We start from the raw sequence: 19,205 nt of genomic DNA, 5'->3' as shown, positions 1-19,205 counted from the left end.
GGTTGTTGGCCATTCTTGGGGTAGGCTATATCTAACTTATTTATTGGGCGTTTATTGAACACCTTTTTGACCCCACAAGGAAATAGGTAACATGCCCCTTTGAGCCTGGTAGGCTGATTCCAGAATCTAGTCTGCAAATGGTGAATAGAATTCTGGCACTAAGACACCAAAAGCAGGCTGGCCTGGGCCGGGAAACCAGTTCCTGAAGCCCTTGACCTGTGAAAGAAACCTCTGTGGAGTGGGTGTAGCCCAGAAGCCACTAGCAGTTTCTTCCCACCAGCATCAGGAATAGATAGGCTGGTGCCAATTTTCACTGTGTCACAGCTGCTAGGGAGGCACAAACTTGTGTCTAAGCTAGGCTGGAGAGATGCTCATCAGTTAAAAGCACTTGCTCTTGCAAAGGACCAGGTTTCAATTCCCAGCACCCACACAGTAGTTCACAACCATCTGTAACTCCAGTTTTAGGGAATCCAATGCCCTTTTGGTCCCCATCGGCACTTCTACATGCAGACAGAATACCCATACATAAAAAATAAAGGTTAAACAAACAAAAACTTGTATCTTGGCTGACTTGGGTTCGTGGCACTGCAATCTCCTAGAAGCTCATGTGAACTATTCAGTCCCTGGACATGAATGCCAGGTAACTATGGAGCCTTATGATATGTTAATGCACCTGCTGCAGGCCTTGTCTTTGACAGTAACAAGTCAGTTTTAAAGCCCCACTTCACAGAAGCATGGACAATGGGTTGTGTTAAGTACATCCTGGTACTAAGAGTACCTGTTGGACTGGAATCAGATCAGACCATATCACAGCACAACCCTGGTAGGAATAGACAGTGCTGTTCAGCCTACCATAGCACTAAGATGAGCCACATTTGTGTTCAGGTGATATTAGGGTTAAGAGTCTTTTTTTTCTTTCCTTCTTTCTTTTTTTGATTTTTTTCGAGACAGGGTTTCTCTGTGAGCTTTGGAGCCTATCCTGGCACTCGCTCTGGAGACCAGGCTGGCCTTGAACTCACAGAGATCTGCCTGCCTCTGCCTCCCGAGTGCTGGGATTAAAGGTGTGTACCACCACTGCCCAGCTGTTCTAATAGTCTTTGTACAAATGAATTTTTTAAAGACAGAGTCTCATTTATTCTAGGATAATTTTATAGCAAGGATAACCTTAAATTTCTGATTTTCCTGCCTCTACCTCCCAACTGATGAGATGACAGGGCTTTGCTACCATATGGGTTTTATGTAATGTTCTAGATAGAAGGTGGGGCTTTCTACATGCCAGGCAAGCACTCTCACACAGCCCCAGCCTCCTACATGAACCTTAGTGAGCCAGTTGTCAGCCAGTTTCTGCTGCCTACAATGTCACTTGCAAAGACCAAGTCTTCAAGGATCACCTTGTGCCTTCTGAGACATTTGCTTATTCTAGGCACAGCTTTCTCAGGTTGCTCTAGGCTGAGTTCTCTCAGCAATGAAGCTTCCCACTGTGTTTTTCCTCCAGCTCACACACCAGCTGGCCTGGATTCCCTGGAAAGACTCCAGTTGAACTGGAACAAAAATTGTCACACATTCCCCACCACCACTTTTGATTTCCTTGGCATAATGTTAAGCCCATAGCTGGACCTTGACGTCCAACTTCTTTCCTTGCATCAGTAATGCCTGGGAAGGGTTTTAACTTGAACACCTTGAATTCCTCATGTTTCTTACTTGGGCTTCATGATGTGACTAAACATGGCTTTGTCTTTGTGGAGTGCCAGCTTAGGAAGAGGCCCAGCTCTCAACAGAGCTTGCCATATTGTGGTGGCTGAGGGGAAAGCAGGGTGTATCTTTGGGTTAGTCCTTCAGCATTTGCGGGGATACTTTTTTTTTTTTTTGACAGGGTTTCTCTGTATAGCCCTAGCTGTCCTGGAACTCACTCTATAGACCAGGCTGGCCTTGAACTCACAGACATCTCCTGCCTCTGCCTCCTAAGTGCTGGGATTAAAGGTGTGTGCCACCCCTGCTTGACTTCTTCAGCATTTCTAAGCCATCTTTCCTCCATACAGCAGGGGTGAACAGTAATTTTGCTACTGAAAATCCTATATGGTAACAAGAAATCGTCCACACTAAAAAGTATAAAAACAGTAACAACTACTTTTAGGCTATGTATTAAGGAACAAAAAATAACAATACTGTTAAGTGTAGGCACCATGAACAGGGACCTGAAATATGGGGATTTAAAAAAAAATAAAGGGAAAAAAAAGTTAAGCCAAGCGGTGGTGGCACACACCTTTAATACCAGCACTTGGGAAGCAAAGGCAGATAGATCTCTGTGAGTTCAAGTCCAAGCTGATCTACAAAGCAAGTTCCAGGACAGGACAGGCTCCAAAGCTACACAGAGAAAACTTGTCTCTAAAAAAGAAAAAAAGGGAAGAAAGAAAGAAAGGAAGGAAGGGAGGGAGGAAGGAAGGAAGGAAAAGAAAAGGAAAGAAAGACGTTAAAGGCGAGGGACTCATGGGGAATAGTGTGCACACAAGTATAAAAAGAGCCAGGAGCATTATTAATTGGAGATAAGATGGGATAGGCAGGGTTGAAGAAGTAACATTTGTTTGCAGAAGTTTGGCAAACTTTGTTGCTGATGGAAAGAGTTATAGTGAGACACAATCAGTTGAAATTCCTGAAGTTCATTAGTGAACTTCAGCTTCTTTCCCTGAAGGGGAAACTCTGGATCCCTGAACTTGGTCCCCATTAGGAAGAACAATTCAGGGAGAATTAGATGAAAGGGAGCCAGAAAGAAAAATTCCTAGTAATGCTTCTCAGCTTTGGAAAGAAAATCAGTAACAGATAAAAATGACAGTCAAGCCGGGAGGTGGTGGTACACGCTTTTAATCCCAGCACTCGGGAGGCAGAGGCAGGTGGATCTCTGTGAATTCAAGACCAACCAGGTCTACAAGAGCTAGTTCCAGGTCAGCCTCCAAAGCCACAGAGAAACCCTGTCTCAAAAAAAAAAAAATGACAGTCAAAATTAAAAATGAAAGTGGTCAGAAAAAAAAGCAGGACTAACAATGGCAATAGAAGAAAAATTAGAACCTAAAGATATATTATCTAGCCAGGCAGTGGTGGTGCATGCCTTTAATCCCAGAACTCAACAGGTATAGTCAGGTGGATCTCTGTGAGTTCTAGGCCATTCTGGTCTACAGAGTAAGTTTCAGGACAGCCATAGCTACATAGAAGAACCCTGTCTTGAAAAAAGAAAGAAAGAAAGAAAGAAAGAAAGAAAGAAAGAAAGAAAGAAATATTACCTAATGCTTCTCTCTCTGAAGAGGTTGAGGATTTTCATCCTCCTTGTACTGATTTTGCTCCCCCACCTACAGCTCCAATTTCCTCTGCTCCTAAACCCTATCCATCAAGTGCAGTTCTGACAGCATGGAAACTTCTCCCCCCTGCCCCCCCCCCCGCCCGCTGCCTTGCTTCATTTCTTTCTGAGGTTGTTGGGAAGGTTTCTTACCCTCCATAAGAGAATTAACTCCTTTTAAGTCATGGTACAGGTCTCCCAGCCAATAGATTGTATTAGCCGGAGAGATGGGAAAAGACATGGAAGGATTTTCTCTTTTACAGGTGAGGAAACACCCAATCCTAATAGCCTAGTAGAGGAATTATATACCCATTTCATTTAAGACTCTTTAGCATCTTAAGCAGGCTTGTGCTCAATCTGGACCAACTGTTCCTTTTCCATTGTCTCTCCTTGATTCTATTTCTGGGGAAGCTTTTCTTCCCCCTGACTGTGGGATCTTAGCAAAGGCTTGTCTTACTAGGAGTGAATATTTACTGTGGAGGACTGATTATTCAGAAAGATGTCAGGACCAAGCTATTAGAAAACAACAAAATAATGTGCCCATAACTATTGAAATGTGAACAGGAGAAGGTATGCAGAGTGATGCTCAACAACAGATCACATATGTTTCTGAGACTGATGGACAAATCAGTGGTTTTGGCTTTACAGGTGTGGCATAAGTTATCAGATTCTGGGGGGGGGGGAAACAGAGTGACTTTCTAAAATTGGAAGAAGCCTGAGAAGCCATATCAAGATTTTGTTTCTCACCATGTGACGGTGGTACACACCTTTAATCCCAGCATTCAGGAGGCAGAGACAGGTGGATCTCTCTGAGTTAGAGGTCAGCCAGGTCTACAGAGTGAGTTCCAGGACAGCTGGGTTACACAGATTTTGCTTTTCATTTTTTGCCTGATGGTTGCTAGAGGGATGCCTGCTGTGCATACCTAAAAGACTCAACCTGTGGCAGATGGACAAAAAGGTTTCAAAGCATCTGCAGAGGCTACACCTGAAGAAAGGAAGAGAACAGAGTGACGTAATTGTCAAAAAAGAACAGCGTCTGCCTACCAACAACAACCCAGATGAAGAAACTATCCACTGAGGGAAAAGACTTGGTGAGATCTCAGGATGACTGCAGAATTGATGTTTTTGCTGTGTTGTCTCTGTTGAATACATCTGTTACTGCTGAGACATATTGGGCATATGTACCTGGTCCTCGTGTGCTTCACTTTGTTAACTGGGAAGAGAACATTTCTGTTTATGTCAATGACTTTGAGATTTGAGTGCCCCCACTGCTAATCATATTGTTCCCCAAGCAGAGACAGTCATATAATTTAAGTATTGATGTTCATGCCTTGCATGATGAAATATTAACCATTCAACATTTGAAGTTAGATAAGTTACCCTCTTCCATTGCTGCACAAAACCTGGAAAATATTTTTTGGTCATTATTTTTCTGTCTCTAATTGGACTTCTAAACTATGGTCCATAGGAATGTTGCTGGAAAGCTTTTCTCTGGTTACACTGCCTTAAAATTGATTTGCTACTCCATGTCTGCTTTAAAGATTGACTTACAAACCCTAAACTTAAAAAACAAAAAAGAGGGAATTGCAGGGAATCATGGAGTTGGCCTGGCCTAGCTGCCTTGAGAGGCATGGTCATAGGTTTTTTAGGTTAGAGTCCATGTCTCCTGGGGCACAATGTGCCCAGTTTCTGAGAGATTGATGCACTCCCCAGACAGTGAAAAGTTCAAGTCATTTTGTGTTTGTTTAATTGTATGTTCCCTTAGTAATCAAGCAAGGATGGAAGCTTGAACAGACAATTGGACTTAGACATTACTCCTGTGTACTCTGTATGGCTTGCAAACTTCATTGTATACCGGAAACTACAACTGAATTGATCCTGGCAATTGCCATTATACTCTGTTTCTGATAAAGGTATAACAAATCTGATTATTCTCACTAAAATTGTCACACCCTCAGTCTTGCTGTGGCCCTTCCAACCTGCCTGATTTACTTCCTCTTGGCCACATGACCTTGGCCCTGTAAGTGAGCTCAGGCACTTACAAATAACCAGACCTAGTAAGGGGCTCACACCTATAAACCCCACACTCCAGAGGTAAAAGCCAGCTGATCTACACAGCAATACTCTTTAAAGAGGAAGATAATACTAACCAGTATAAAAGAAGTTAAAAATGACAATCTCCATCAAGAAATGAAAGTCAAAGTAATAACTACACATGCATTAGATTGAGGAGAAATTTAGGAAGCTGGCCAATGCTGTACATGATGGCATACATGTACATGGAAAACACAGCTGTGGATGAACCAAGTAGAAGCCAGTTTACAGTCCTAGGCAAGATAAGAATGAATGGCCTTGATCTTGCAAATCTATGGTAAAACCAAGGTCCACAGAGGATGTGCAGAGTGTAGAGGACATGTAATGACACATTGCTCACCCTGGGAGAGCAAGAAAGGTAAGTGGCAATGGATGCAAAACAAATTACCCTAACTTCCTTGCTCAAATACATAAGCCATTCATATTGTTCATGTACTTTCCAGTTTGGATAAGATCCATGAGGAGAGCTTGTGTCTACCTGCATCCTCTCACCAGCTGTGGCAATTCCCAGGTTGTAACTGATGACAAGAAGTTGAGTCTGTTGGAAGATCTTTCTTAAGGCAATGCTGATGGTTAACAGGGACCTCATCTAAAGCTGACAGAATTACATAATACTTGTATGAGTATTCTCTAACTGCTCTAACAAACCACCACAAAACAATGGAAATGTACCATTACAACTCTGAAGGCCTTGAATCTAAAATCACCAGGGCTGCACTTCCTATAAAAACACTAGTGGAGGCTCCTTCCTGCTTCCACCAGCTCCTAGATAGAGCCTTTCAGAATTCCTTGGCTTGGAGCTGTATCCCATCTTTGGCTCCGTATTCATAGAGCTTATATTCATAGGGCCTTGCACATAGTAGGCAATGCTCTACCTCTGAGCCCCAGCCCCAAAGGCTTCTTCATTTTGCTGCTAACTCCCTCATTATACAGGGCTGTATACATTATACAGGGATCCAGGAATATCTTAAAACAAGACAGGCATGGAAACATTATGATTTGGCCAACAATGTCTCTGTGAGTTGAACCAATCTCAAAAGCCAACCACTGTTCCCTTTGGATTGGTGTGGGCCCACAGCAAAAAGCTCGGTGATAGCCCCAGGATGCCTTAGGAGAGCTGCATACTTAGTTTCACTATTTTAAGTCGGTCAAATCTGAGGGATTCTCTGGGTGTTGGTGGCACACTCTTTAATCCCAGCACTTGGGAGGCAGAGGCAGGCAGATCTCTGTGAGTTCGAGGCCAGCCTGGTCTCCAGAGTGAGTGCCAGAATAGGCTCCAAAGCTACACAGAGAAACCCTGTCTCGAAAAAAAAAAAAAAATCAGAGGGATTCTACAAGAAGGCAAATACCTTTCCCATGCTGGGTTCTATTTCATCAAACTTAGCCTAGGTCTAGTGACCTGGAGACATGAGAGGTACAGCCTGTCCAGGAAGGGACCTAACAGAAGATACCGCTTGCATGAAGCTTAGGTCTCAGGATTAAGGGGAAGGTGCCTTAGGTTCAGAATGAAGCACATGAAACCACAAGACAGGGGACAGTTCCCCTGAATTCACAACCCAGGTCAGTTTTGAATGACTGCAGGTCACGCACTTAAGGAAACACCTTGTCCAGGAGGGTGAGCACCTTCATCCTACCTCAGATACCCACTAACCGACTTTTCTTACGGACTGGGAAACAAAGCCTGCAGAGTCAGACTCTGACGCCACCCATTTTGTTTTGTTATTATTTATGGTGTATGAGCGTTTTGCCTGCATGTATGTGCATCAAATGTGTGCCAGATTCAGAGGCCAGAAGTGGGTGTTGGGAACTAGAGTTACAGACGGTTGTGAACTGCCATGTAAGTTGCTCTTACCCACAGAGCAATCCTTCACCCCACCCGTTTTAAATTGCATTTAAAGAAATATATATTTGAGCTCCTTTGGTCCACGATCTGCCAGCCAAGTCAGCTCCGCCTCGCGGGTATTTGACTATTCTTCGGGTTGGCTTAAGAAGCCAGAGTTCAGCCTGATCTTCAACCCGATGAGGCTTTACTAGGTATATCTCAGTGACCTGTATTATACACCCACTGTGCACTTCCACTCCCTGGCTCGGAACCAGGCGATTAACGACCACAGACCAGTTGAAGGACTAGGAACTTGGAGACTGGCGAATTTCAGAGAACCTCAAAAGGTGAGCCGCCAAGGCAGGCCACGCCCACACCGCCACCCTCCCACTTAGCCGAAAGGGTGGCACCCGATTCCAGCCTCGCCCCCCGACGTCACGACCAAGGCCAAGGGGCGGGCTTGACTCTCTGCGGAAGCGAGAGGCTAGACCCAGGCCCAAGCAGAGCTCTCTGGGACCGCTGGGGACTAGCAGGTAGCACCGCCGCCCGCGGGGTCTACAGTATGGTCGGTTAGTGGGAAAGGGGCTCTGGTTGCAAGAGGCTCAGCTGGCGGGAGCGGGTATCCACTGGAGGAGGGTGCTGTTGATACAAGGGCGCTCAGCAAGTCGGGCTGAAGGTCTCCTGGGGAGGGGAAGCTAAAGATACCCTGGTCACCCAACTGTCGGCGTCCACATCTCCTGGATGAAGGGGACAATAGGTTCTGAGATTCGCTAAGCCGCCAAGGTTTGTTTCCAGGTTGGAGGGGGCCCTGGGGTTGCTGGGTGCGGGCTCGGGAGTCGCACAGCTGAGGCGACATGGTCTCTAGTTTGACACCTCGTCCCGCGCTCGGTCAGGATGGGCAGCAGCTCGCTGTCAGAGGACTATCGCCAGTGCCTGGAGCGCGAGCTGCGGCGGGGCCGCGCGGGCGTCTGCGGCGACCCCTCGCTGCGCGCGGTGCTTTGGCAAATTCTGGTGGAGGACTTTGACCTGCACGGGGCGCTACAGGACGACGCGCTGGCGCTGTTCACTGACGGCCTGTGGGGCCGTGCGGACCTGGGGCCTGCCCTACGCGATCTGGCCCGCGCATTCGAACTCCTGGAGCTGGCCGCTGTGCACCTGTACCTGCTGCCCTGGAGAAAGGAATTCACCACCATCAAGGTATCATTTGGCGATGTTCCTCCACTTCCTTCCTTTGTCCGGGCTGTTGGGGGCTGCCAGTCCTCTCCAGGGAAGAGTTCCATGCTGAGGGGCCGTGGGCGTGTTGGGATGCTTGCCTACCAGGGAGTCAATTCACCTAAAACTTACATTGCTGTCCTCAAAGTAGTCTCACTGCCCTAGTTGCTATGGAAATTCTAGGATAGACGTGGGTGGGAAGGTGAGGGAGGTACTTGATGTCCTGTGGTCATCCTAACTCCAAGATGTGGACTGATCCTATCTGTAAGAGGAGGCCACTAAGATTAAGAAGAGAACAGCCGGCCGGGGACTGGGGAGTATGGACCTTGGTCCTGCCTGGGTCCAGGTTAGGCGGCCAGGTCCAGGAATGGCCTGGTCCTTTGGTCAGCTGATGGACCACCAAGGGGGGGGGGCAGGGCCGCTCTGAGCTAATTTTGAGTGGGAAGGCAATGACGTTAGTGAGCACGTGGGCGAGGTAAACCTCCACTGGTTGCCATAGCAGCTGCTCCCCCTCCACACCCTTTTCTCTCCCTGCCCCACCAGCTTGCTGCTCCCCTGAAGCAACTGAGATCTTGGAATTTTCATTCATTCTTTCAGGCTAGAGGCCAGCCTACCCGCCCAGAGGACAAAGACTGTTAAGGTTGGCCTTGAAATAGGCTGGTCCTGGGAGTGTTGGGAAGGAGCTGGTGCAGGTAGTCTCCTAGTTGTGGGGTTTTAGCTAAGTTACCTCTACACCCTCTATGCCCCTTTCTCCTAAGAGAATAGTCAAGGTACAAAGACCTAAGAAGGGTGTTGTGACCAGAGCTCCTCATGTACCCACGACCCCTTCTTAAAGGGTCTATGCAGGGAAGTACTCTAAGGATGCCTGGAGTGGTAGACTTCCACATTTGGAAAAGATCCATAATTACCTTGGTTCCCTATGTAGCTTTGATCTAGAAAGCACATCCCCATCTGTTAGTGTGGTCCTCTCACCAGCTGCACATCAGACACAGCAAGGGACAGTGAGAGCAAAATGCCTGGTCCGATAGTGACAGATCACCAGGATTAATGGAGGGAGGGGTGCACAACAGAAAGGACAGAGTATTCCTATAGGCCGAGGCAGGAGGATGTTGAGTTTAGGGTCAAGCTGTTTCAAAATAAAAGAGGGTGGTACCCACACCTTTAATCCCAACACTTGGGAGGCAGAGAAGTAGGTGGCTCTCTGAATTCCAGGACAGCCAGGGCTACACAGAGAAACCCTATCTTGATAAATCATGGTGGGGGGTGGGCATAAAAGGCTAGGGATATGGCTCAGTGGCTCAGTACTTGCTTAGTATACACAAGGCTTCTCCCTTAGAGAGAAAAAAGATCCAAGCTCACTCCAGCAGATAAAAACAGTCTCTGGGGGTGAACACAAACTTCAGAAGTGAACCAAGGTCAAGGCTGCACTGAGTCCACACAGGTTACATCCAAGAAGCTCTATGGAAGAGCATTCCTGACCAGGACCCTTCCTTGCAGACCTTCTCAGGGGGCTATGTGCATGTGCTGAAGGGCGTACTCTCTGAGGAGCTCCTGACTCGAAGCTTCCAGAAGATGGGCTACGTGCGCAGGGACAACCACCGCCTAATGGTGACCACCCCACCCCCTGCTTGCCAGCTGGTTCAGGTGGCCCTAGGCTGCTTTGCTCTTCGGCTGGAGTGTGAGATCCTAAGTGAGGTGCTAACTCAGCTGGGCACAAGTGTGTTACCAGCTGAGGAGCTGCTCCGAGCACGACGGGCTAGCGGGGATGTTGCCTCCTGTGTGGCTTGGCTGCAGCAGCGGCTGGCCCAGGATGAAGAGCCACCACCACTACCTCCCCGGGGCACACCTGCTGCTTATGGGGCCCCAGTGGACCTCTATCAGGACCTGCAGGAGGATGAGAGCTCAGAAGCCAGTCTGTATGGTGAGCCCTCCCCAGGGCTGGACTCACCCCCTGTAGACCTGGCATATAGGCCACCACTCTGGGAACAGAGTGCCAAACTATGGGGTTCTGGGGGCCAGCCCTGGGAACCCCAAGCTGATGATCTGCACCGGGCCAGCAGCCCACCATATGGGGCTCTGGAAGAGGAACTGGAGCCAGAACCCTCTGCTTTCTCCTTCCTCTCTCTACGCCGTGAGCTGAGTCGTTCAGGAGACTTAGCTACCCCTGAAGTCCCTGGGAGCCCTGGGCAGGCCAGCCCCCGACACAGGCAGGCAGAAGGAGCACCAACCTCAGCCTATGGGCCTGTTGTGGAGCCTCTGGGCTACCAGGCACACAGCTGCTTGAGCCCTGGTAACCTGCCTACCCTCTGCTGTGACACTTGCCGCCAGTTACACGCTACCCACTGCACTGCCCTATCAGCCTGCCGCCCAACTCATTCACTGCGCATACTTCTTGGTGACAACCAGAGACGCCTGTGGCTGCAACGACCACAGGTGGATACCCTGATCTATGATAGTCCTGGGGGCCATCCCTAGGCCCAGATGGACCCCAAGACAAGAGTTTGGGGAGATAGTTTTCATGGTGCTTCTTTTGGGAAAGGGCCTAGGCCACTGGCTGCTCTGGCCCTCCTATTCCCCAGGGGAGTCCAGTACCTACAGTTGGAAGAGGGTAGGTAGAGCCTTCATGGAATGCTCTTGCTGGGGCCATATCAGGCCCTCCTCACTGACATGCCCATGTCTCAGTCCTGTCTACAGCAGGCCCTGGGCTGAATCAACAAGATCCTTCCCTCACATCCCTATCCTTATGCCCAGATGTGCTGGGTAGAGAAGTCCAGGTTGTCCATGTTACAGTACCCAAACTCACTCCTAGAAGGACCCCACCCTGTAAACTGCCTGAAGCTCCCTGCCTGCTCCCTGCAGTCTATGGTTCAGGATATGTCCCTCTCTCCATGTGCTGAGAAATCTTTACCCAGGGGCTTGCTCAAGAGCCTGGAGACACCTAAGTTAGATTTGGGCCATGTGGGAGGATCTAGCGGGGTACAGCTCACTTAGCTGTGAGCCCCCCTGCTAACTCCTGCTGTTAGTAAGGAGCCCTGCAAAAAAACAGGCAGTGGGAGGAGCTCTCACCACCAACCGCCCCACATTCAGCAGAAATGGTTCTCAACAACCAGCTGCCTACTAGCCAAAGAGGGGGTGAGCCTATCCAGGCCACCCCTTGGGCTACTGCCAAAATGCAGCTCACTGCCCCATGTAGCTCCTTACAGGAACAGAAAACCTGGAAGAAAGAAGTTACACCCTCTTTTCCCTTGGGGGTAGCCCAGGGCCCCTCACTGGGGTCCCTAAAACAATAATCCACAGGACAGTGATAATGAAGGGCTGGGTTTTCATCAACCATGCAGAGGCCCAGGCACAGCAACTGCTGCTCTGTAACACTTCCTCTACTGGCACCCCCTCAGCCAAGCCCATTCCTATTCCTTACTCCCAGCCCCTCAAAGGACACTGTCCATGTTGCATGGAACAAAACCCCAGAGTACATTAAAGGATTGTGAAACTGTCTATTGGAAAGGCTTTTTATCTCTGCACCCCTGGAAAAGGAGCCCACCAATTCTCTCCCTGGGCATCAGTGCCAGCCACATCCAGCAAGGGCTCTCATTCTGACAGTCTTCAAGCATTCTATCGTGGCCCCAACCAATACTCCCTCCTTCCCACCTGAAGCCCCACTATCCCTGCCCAGGGTCACCACAGCCTGTCTGTCCTGGGCAGCTCCTAGTGACCAAGCAACAGTATGGCCTCCTGGGCCTGCTCATCCCAGGCTAATGCCTAGCTCCAGTTCCAACACTAGAGTGATTTGGAACTTTAGGTCTCTTAGCACTAGCGCTGCCTACCCAGAAGCATGGCTTCACTGACAGACAAGGCTGCCAAGAGTAATAGGCCACCAGATGGTGCTACAACAGCCCAGTCTATGCTGGGTATCCCCACTCAGCAACATCCCTGTCCATAATCTACTTGCATCTGGGCACAGAGGATAACAGGCAGGAGTCAGCTGAAGAGAAGAACATTAGCCAGAGGGGCCAAAGGCATCTTGGCCTGGAGGGCCCTCCTGGTCTGCCGACTGAAGATCCATGAGGATGTGTAGGAATGGGCTAGACCCACCATCAGGGCTTGCATCGTTTGTTCTGCCCCTCAGTGGCAGCTGGGGCAGCACGCTTATTTCGGTGGTGGGGGAAGGTGGGCATGAGTTCCGGCTCACAGGCTGCAGGAAAAGGGTAGCTTCAGTGATGGCTCGGAGAAGGGGTCCTGGTGGGGCATGCTCCAGGTCTATCTAGATGGGACTCCTCTTTTCAGCTGGCCCTGACCCTCCATCTGCTCCCTACCTTCCCCCCCTGTGGAATCTGCCCACATTCCACTCACCCAATATAGACAAATAGGGTTGTGAAGACCCCAAAGAGATTCGAACTTACGTAGGGGTTTCTCTTTGAAGTAGGAGCTCTCTAGACAGTCCCCCGCGGTTGCCCTGGAGAATGACAGTAGCCTTTAGCTTCGGAGAGGCCTATTTCACTCATAACACAGCCAGGCTCAACAGCCCAATTCAACATCCAACAAATGGGGACTGGAGGCCTAGAAACTGACAGGCAGCTCAGAATGGCTCTAAGTCCTAAGACCACTCAAACTGGACACCTGGCACTTATGGGAAAGGGCATCTACAGTCTGCACTGTGAGAAACCATCTTTAGAAGGTTTGTTGAATTGAGATGGCTCAGTGCTAGAGTGCTTGCCTAGCATGTGCCAAGGCTGTAGTTTCTTATACCCCACACCACAAAAAGTAAATTAATGATTTGGGTTTAAGGTAGCCTTCCACCCTGAAGCCAGGGCCCTCTCCTCCTGAGGGCACGGCCCATGGAGCTGCCTATAGGAAGGATCTGTACCTTTTCTTAGGGTCATACATGAAGAGGAAATTGAGCAGACGAAGTCCGGCCTCTGAGAGCCACGGGAATTTGTGCTTGAGATTGTTGTAGGGCTGTTTCCTCAAGCTGTATTGGCCGGCCAGTGGCAGCTTGGAGAAACCCTGAAAGAGGCAGGGGCTGGAGCTACAGCGCCACCAGGCAGAGATGGGGATTGAAGGTTGTCCATAATACCCACCGGCCAGATATTCTCACTCGGTGTCCCCAGCAGCTGTACAATCAAATCGATCTGGTGGATCTCCGAAGTGCCAGGGAGAAGGGGCTTATGGGCCAGCAGCTCTGCCAGGATGCAGCCAACAGCCCTGCAGAAGCAGCCAACCTCTGCTTAGCCTCCTATCAATGTACTCATGCAGAAATAGGCAAGTGGCCATAAGACTCTCCCACCAGGTCTGCAAATACTGTCTAGTGAGAACCTCAATGCCAGAGGCCAGTGAGCACTCCAGCTATGTTCTCATGCTTCCCCTTGGGTTCCAAGGTCAGGCTCACCACCACAGCACCAATCCTGCTCCCCCTGTCCCAGGGCTGACCTCCAGGGCCAGGTCACTTGAGGCCCCAGGAGCAGAAATCACTCCTACCACATGTCAATGCTGGTAGTCTGGGTAGTAGTTCCAAGCAGCAGCTCTGGGGCTCGGTACCTGTAGACAAAGGCCCCATTTTACCTCTGGTCAGTTCCTCTTCTTCAGGCTGAGCTCCCTCAGGGTCCCCAGTGACCTGAGCAACAGGGTCACTGCTCATAGCTTGGACTACCCTCTACCCTAAGCCTGAGAGAGCCACCATGTCTGTATTATGAGAACCAAGGGATCAGCAACTTGCTTTCAGGTGGAGGTCAAAAGACACAGCTGTGGCCACGTAAGGACCCTAATGAGAATGTGAGAGACATCAATGCCCTCACAGCCTCATTCTGCCCTAAAAACAACTACAGAAAGTCACACTACCCTTCCTGAGACAGAGCCAGACTGTTTATAACTAGTTCAGTACAGGATAGCTTTCTTTTGTAGGGTTTTTTTTGTTGTTGTTGTTGCTGTTGTTTTAGGAAACATGGTTCCTCTGTGTAGCCCTGGCTGTCCTGGAACTTGCTCTGTAAACCAGGCTGTCCTCAAGTCAGAGATCTGCCTGCCTCTGCCTCCCCAGTGCTGGGATTAAAGGCACAACTGCAAAGCGCCCCGAGGAAGGCGCACTCGTTTCTATGGGCCACCACAATTCTTAAGGAACTCACCAGAGGGTAACAACCTTGGGAGTCATTGGCTTTACTGGAACACCATAGGCCCGAGCCAGGCCAAAATCGGCTACAGTAGGAGAGAGGAGAAAGAAAATCAGAATATCACTCAATGGGGACAGACAGTTGCTATCTGGAAAGAGCTGGACTAAGATAGCCTGGGGCTAGAAGGCAGGCAGGCCATCTCTAGTTTTCAAGGTTACACTGACACCCCCAACTCCTAAAGGCATGCTCTAAGAAACCCAGCCCTACATATGTGGGGTCAGCACCCAGTACTCACCTGTCTTTACACAGCCCTTATCAGTCATGAGCAAGTTGGACACCTTTAGGTCCCTGGGTCAGAAAGAAAGCATTGGTTTCTTCCTGGCATTTAACTAAGGTCTGCTAAAATCAAGAGGGTAGGGAGTAGCATGGAAGTGGCTGCTGGGAAGCCAGCAATCTCAATAACTAAGAAGACGAGGCCAGGTCTCCAGCCATGGTGCTGCTTCACCCAGGTGTTGTTCCAAGAGCCCCAGCACAAAGGCCAAACAAATGGGCTTCAAGCCTCACAGTCCTCTTTAGTGACAGCCAGCTCCTGGCCTAAGACTCACTGAAAGTAGGTGCTCTCTACTGAAGGCTTCTGGCTGCTGTCCTCCCATCTACCCACCCACCTTCTACTTCCCAGAAATGTGAGGGCGTCTCAGGCGTCTCAGGGAGCAGTCAGAGAATTTCTATTGGGTGTTCGCTCCTCTCCTGAAGTTATTCAGAATGAGGCACTGTGGGAAGCCAAAATTATTCCTGGCCTTCTCCCTCCCACCCCTCAGACACCCCCAATACACCTTCGTCCTGACTGTCCCTGCCCACCTGTGGATGATGAAGTTCCTGTGCAGGTACTGAAGGCCACGAAGCACCTGTAGCATGATGCATTTAACCTATGAGGAGGTAAAGCAGCACAGGTTGGTGTGCTTTGATACACTGCCTGGCAGTCACCAGCAGCCTCAGGACTGTGGCTGTTGCTATGTACTGCACAGCTAAGACAGTACCGCAGTAGACTTATCTATTTTATATACATATATGAGCATGTGATGCATATGTGTGGGTGTACATGCATGTGCGTGAATGTAAGGGTTTGACATCAGTGTCTTCACCAATTGCTTTCTACCTTACATATTGAGGCAGCATCTCTCATTTGAACCCAGAGCAGGCCAAATTTAGCTGGTCTAGCTAGCCAGCTTGCCTAGAAATCCCGTCTCTACTACCTTCCTTATGCAGGGACTATAGGCAGGCTGCCATATCCACCTAACATTTATATGGGTGTTAGGGATCCGAACTTTGGTCCTCACACTTGCATGCACACATGCACTTTACCCTCTGAGCCATTTCTCTAGTCTCCTTTTCCTTTCTATTAGCTTGACATATGGACTGAGAAGACCTGGGGCCAACTCCCAACTCCCCAGTCTGGGTTTCCAAACTCCCACGGTATGCCATGGATAGTAATTCAACTCATTAAGGCCCTAGATGCTGTGAAGAAGGCAGTGGGTAACACCTCCCTGACATACCTGGGCCTCAGAGAAGGGTGTTGGCATATTTTCCAATAGGCTGGCCAGATCTTGTTCACAGTAACCCATCACCAGGAAGATGCTAGAAGGAAAAAAGAGAAAACACATACCACCTTCTATTTTCTCCCTAGTAGGTAAAGAGATCTGTGCCTGCTATAGAAAGGTTAACCCCAGGAGAGGGACCCTTTTGGGTAGGATAGCCTCAGGAAACCACACACCTCTCCAAGTGGTTGCCCACAACCACCTCCTTCAGCTCCACAATGTTTGGATGGCGGAGACGCAAAAGTAATGTGATCTCACGAAGGCTGCTGATGGGAATGCCTGTAACCAAAGGGACTCAGTGAGCCCTACTCCACTACACCTGGGACCCCATAACCACTGTCCCTTCATCAGGGAAATTAGTGATGCCGCTCATACTCCAGCATTCCTTAGGGATGCAAGGTAAGTAAGTGGACAGGGACACTGGTTTTATGTGGAGGGTGACAGTGAACTCACCAGAGGATGGGGCAAAAGGGTTTGGAGAGCATGTACAACTTCACAGCTAGCCAAGGTAGGAAAAGCCTGGCAGGGCTCAGGGAGCTCAAGTTCCAGCTGCAGTGACAGGCTGGGCCAGTCCCTTGACCACTATGCACACACCCTCAGAAGAGTGCTTTTCTGCTCCCTCCTGCTCTGACATCCTGGGCAGGGTGGTCCTGAGCCCTCTTCCCAGCTCACCATCTTTTTCTTTGTCCATCCGCACCTTCTTCAGGGCAACAATTTCATCTGTCTGGGTATCCCTGGCCCGATCTGAAATGGAAGCACTTGCGTAATGGAGTCCATCTCAAACTGTCATAGCCCGTCATGCTACACAGGAGTCTCTTTTAAAGACTTGAGCTTGGGGATCCTCGATAGAGCTGGGTTGGGAGTTTCCGATTTTGCCCTGAGCTGAAAGCTGGCCGCCAGCAACTCATCCAGTAAGGAGTTCTCCTCAGGAATTCTCTTTCTCACACAGCCCACTGCTTTCTGCTCACTTGTGCTATACTCTACAGCAATGAAGTACTACATCTAGGGGGAAAGACTTTTTATATGGTAATGGCTCACCCAGGGAGCTGCAAGGAGCTTTTAGAAGTGGTGCATTTATTGATCAGTTATCACCACTCCACAGTTACATATTTGGATTGCTGACATTAGCAACCTGATGCTTATGCTTATCCATTAATGGTGTAAATTTGTGGAAATCACACCAGAGATTAATGTCTGGGAGCAAGCTGTGGCCTGGTTTGGAGTATGGAGTTTGAGCCTTCCACTCCCGAAGCAGCTGGAGCTACAGGCTCCTTGTCCTGACCACTCACACACAATGCCATAGGTGCCCTCGCCAATTCGGTTCAGCTTCTCAAACTCCTTAACGCTCCGGCATCTTCCGAGCTGAAAGACAGAGGAGTAGCCCAGTGTGGGGATCTGGAAGCTGATGGCATACAAGTAGTGATGAAGCTCACCCATACCTAGCACTGAAAAGCCTGCTTACATCTTGCTCACCAAACAGAAAAGCAACCACATACTTGGAGTTTGCTATCTAAGTAACAAATGGCCACACCTCTGAGGGAAGGATCCTGCCTCCAACATTCAGATGGTTTTTTTGTTGTTGTTGTTTTTCAAGACAGGGTTTCTCTGTGTAGCCTTTGTTGTCCTGGAACTCACTCTGCAGACGAGGCTGGCCTCAAACTCAAGGAGATACTCCGCCCTCTGCACCCCAAGTGCTAGGATGAAAGGTGTTTGTTTAACCTAGCTTCTCACACCCCTCTCCCCTTAGGTTTCCTGTTGACTCGGCACTTCCCTTCACCATGACTTTGTGCCGCCACCAGAGTTTGGCATGCCATTGCTTGTCGTATTTGTCCAAATTCTGGCTACATTTCCTGGTCCAAAACAAATGTCAACTTGTCTACAAATCTCTTACTGAATATACTTCTTTTCTCCAAAACCTCCATTATTTTTTACCTTTGCTTGTTTCTGAGGTCTCACTCTGTAGGCCAGGCTGCCCTCCAATTTGGGGTGAGCGTCCTGCCTCAGCCTCCTGAGTACTGGTATTACAAATATAAGTAACCACGCATACTTGACAGTTTTGTCTTGAGGAGCCAACAATTGTACACTACTGTGCATTATTCTTCCCCCTTTAGGAGCCGATTTCGGATTCCACTACCTCAGCTTCCAGCACAGTGGAGTGCTCTGACGCTCCTAGGTAGTAAACTTAAGTTCATGTGCCTTCTTGGCCTTGAAACCATTGAAGTTAAAACTTACGTGGACTGCTGCAAACCTCTTCCCACCAACAGTTTACCTGAGCACAGATTAGCGCCCCTAAGGTTCACTTTCCCCATCACACCAAAGGGACAATACAAACGTGGGTAAGGCAGAACGGTCAGCAAGGTGCCACCGGGAACGCCCCGCCCCGCCCCGCCGCCTCAGCGGAGTTCGCACTGGGTCGGATCCGACCCGCGTGCCCCGCGCCCCCAGCCGCTGCTGGGCTGCGCATTTCTGCACGCCGCCGCAGCAAACTCTGGGACTGACTGGCATCTCTCCGATGCCGGCACCTCAAACTTTAACGCCACAATGAAAGCACCAGAGCGCTTCAGTCTGGCCCTGTCTCAGAGCCGCCCGAGTGGCACCCCGTCGCACCCTGTGTTCTGGAGGCACGGTGAAGAAACCTTCCTTACGGATACACTTCAGTCGAATCTGATCCGACTCTAGGTCCACCTCCGCCATGCCGAAGCCGGTGCCGCCCCACCGCCCACTTCCAACGCGCAGGCGTAAACCGCCCCTCGGCGCAGGCGCACAACGTACTTCCGGCTTGTTTTGGACTTGACAAATACTGGGAACCTGAGCTTTCCCTCCCTGGAGAGGATCTGCGCTCCCTCTGCTCATGGCACGGAAGTTCAGGCCCCTTTTCAGCTTTAGGTGCAGGCACGACCGCACGAAGTTGCTCAAACCACTATCCCTGCCCAAACCTGCAGAAGACTCTGGTCCTGATCAGCTAGAAGAAAATGCTTGCCTTTCCTATTCCCCATTTAAGTGAGACCAATTCCAGCACATCAGCAATGCTTTCTGCTCTTCACGGAGACTAC

The 19,205-nt window shown here is 49.5% G+C and overlaps 2 protein-coding genes across 5 annotated transcripts; one reads left to right on the top strand and one right to left on the bottom strand.

The window, feature by feature from the left end:
* Nucleotides 1-7,688: 7,688 nt before the first annotated feature.
* Nucleotides 7,689-11,823, top strand: Spata2l (spermatogenesis associated 2 like). 2 transcript variants are annotated; one of them, XM_027410610.2, is made up of 3 exons: nt 7,689-7,777; nt 8,138-8,441; nt 9,954-11,823. In XM_027410610.2, the coding sequence occupies exons 2-3, from the start codon at nt 8,139-8,141 to the stop codon at nt 10,929-10,931; spliced, it is 1,281 nt and encodes a 426-aa protein (XP_027266411.1). In that variant the 5' UTR covers nt 7,689-7,777; nt 8,138; the 3' UTR covers nt 10,932-11,823. The 2 variants fall into 2 exon arrangements, with proteins under 2 accessions (XP_027266411.1, XP_027266410.1); XM_027410609.2 differs by having other exon boundaries at nt 7,696-8,027.
* Nucleotides 11,824-11,951: 128 nt separating this feature from the next.
* On the bottom strand, nt 11,952-18,900 carry Cdk10 (cyclin dependent kinase 10). Of its 3 annotated transcripts, none has more exons than XM_027410613.2 (13): nt 18,760-18,900; nt 17,442-17,514; nt 16,825-16,896; nt 16,329-16,431; nt 16,111-16,192; nt 15,416-15,483; nt 14,853-14,905; nt 14,573-14,642; nt 13,932-13,991; nt 13,535-13,658; nt 13,321-13,460; nt 12,857-12,909; nt 11,952-12,648 (listed from the first exon to the last, which is right to left on the bottom strand). In XM_027410613.2, exons 1-13 carry the CDS (start codon nt 18,844-18,846, stop codon nt 12,551-12,553), a joined length of 1,083 nt encoding a protein of 360 aa, XP_027266414.1. In that variant the 5' UTR covers nt 18,847-18,900; the 3' UTR covers nt 11,952-12,550. The 3 variants fall into 3 exon arrangements, with proteins under 3 accessions (XP_027266414.1, XP_027266415.1, XP_027266416.1); XM_027410614.2 differs by having other exon boundaries at nt 18,798-18,877; XM_027410615.2 differs by lacking the exon at nt 18,760-18,900 and adding an exon at nt 17,684-18,732.
* Between the last annotated feature and the right edge of the window lie 305 nt (nt 18,901-19,205).

The sequence above is a fragment of the Cricetulus griseus genome, chromosome 3, assembly GCF_003668045.3.
Source record: "Cricetulus griseus strain 17A/GY chromosome 3, alternate assembly CriGri-PICRH-1.0, whole genome shotgun sequence".
NCBI classification, from domain to species: domain Eukaryota; kingdom Metazoa; phylum Chordata; class Mammalia; order Rodentia; family Cricetidae; genus Cricetulus; species Cricetulus griseus.
The sequence above is the reverse complement of the archived record's forward strand: the minus strand, read 5'-3'. Positions and strand labels throughout refer to the sequence as shown.

What these genes read in the sequence shown, in the direction of transcription:
- Spata2l (XM_027410610.2), top strand. Translation starts at nt 8,139, where the DNA reads ATGGGCAGCAGCTCGCTGTCAGAGGACTATCGCCAGTGCCTGGAGCGC. An exon ending in AGGAATTCACCACCATCAAG is followed by an intron (nt 8,442 to 9,953) that starts GTATCATTTGGC and finishes CCTTCCTTGCAG; the next exon opens with ACCTTCTCAGGGGGCTATGT.
- Cdk10 (XM_027410613.2), bottom strand. Translation starts at nt 18,846, where the DNA reads ATGGCGGAGGTGGACCTAGAGTCGGATCAGATTCGACTGAAGTGTATC. An exon ending in AGGAACTTCATCATCCACAG is followed by an intron (nt 14,906 to 15,415) that starts GTGGGCAGGGAC and finishes TTTCTGACCCAG; the next exon opens with GGACCTAAAGGTGTCCAACT. An exon ending in ACTACCAGCATTGACATGTG is followed by an intron (nt 13,659 to 13,931) that starts GTAGGAGTGATT and finishes CTGCTTCTGCAG; the next exon opens with GGCTGTTGGCTGCATCCTGG.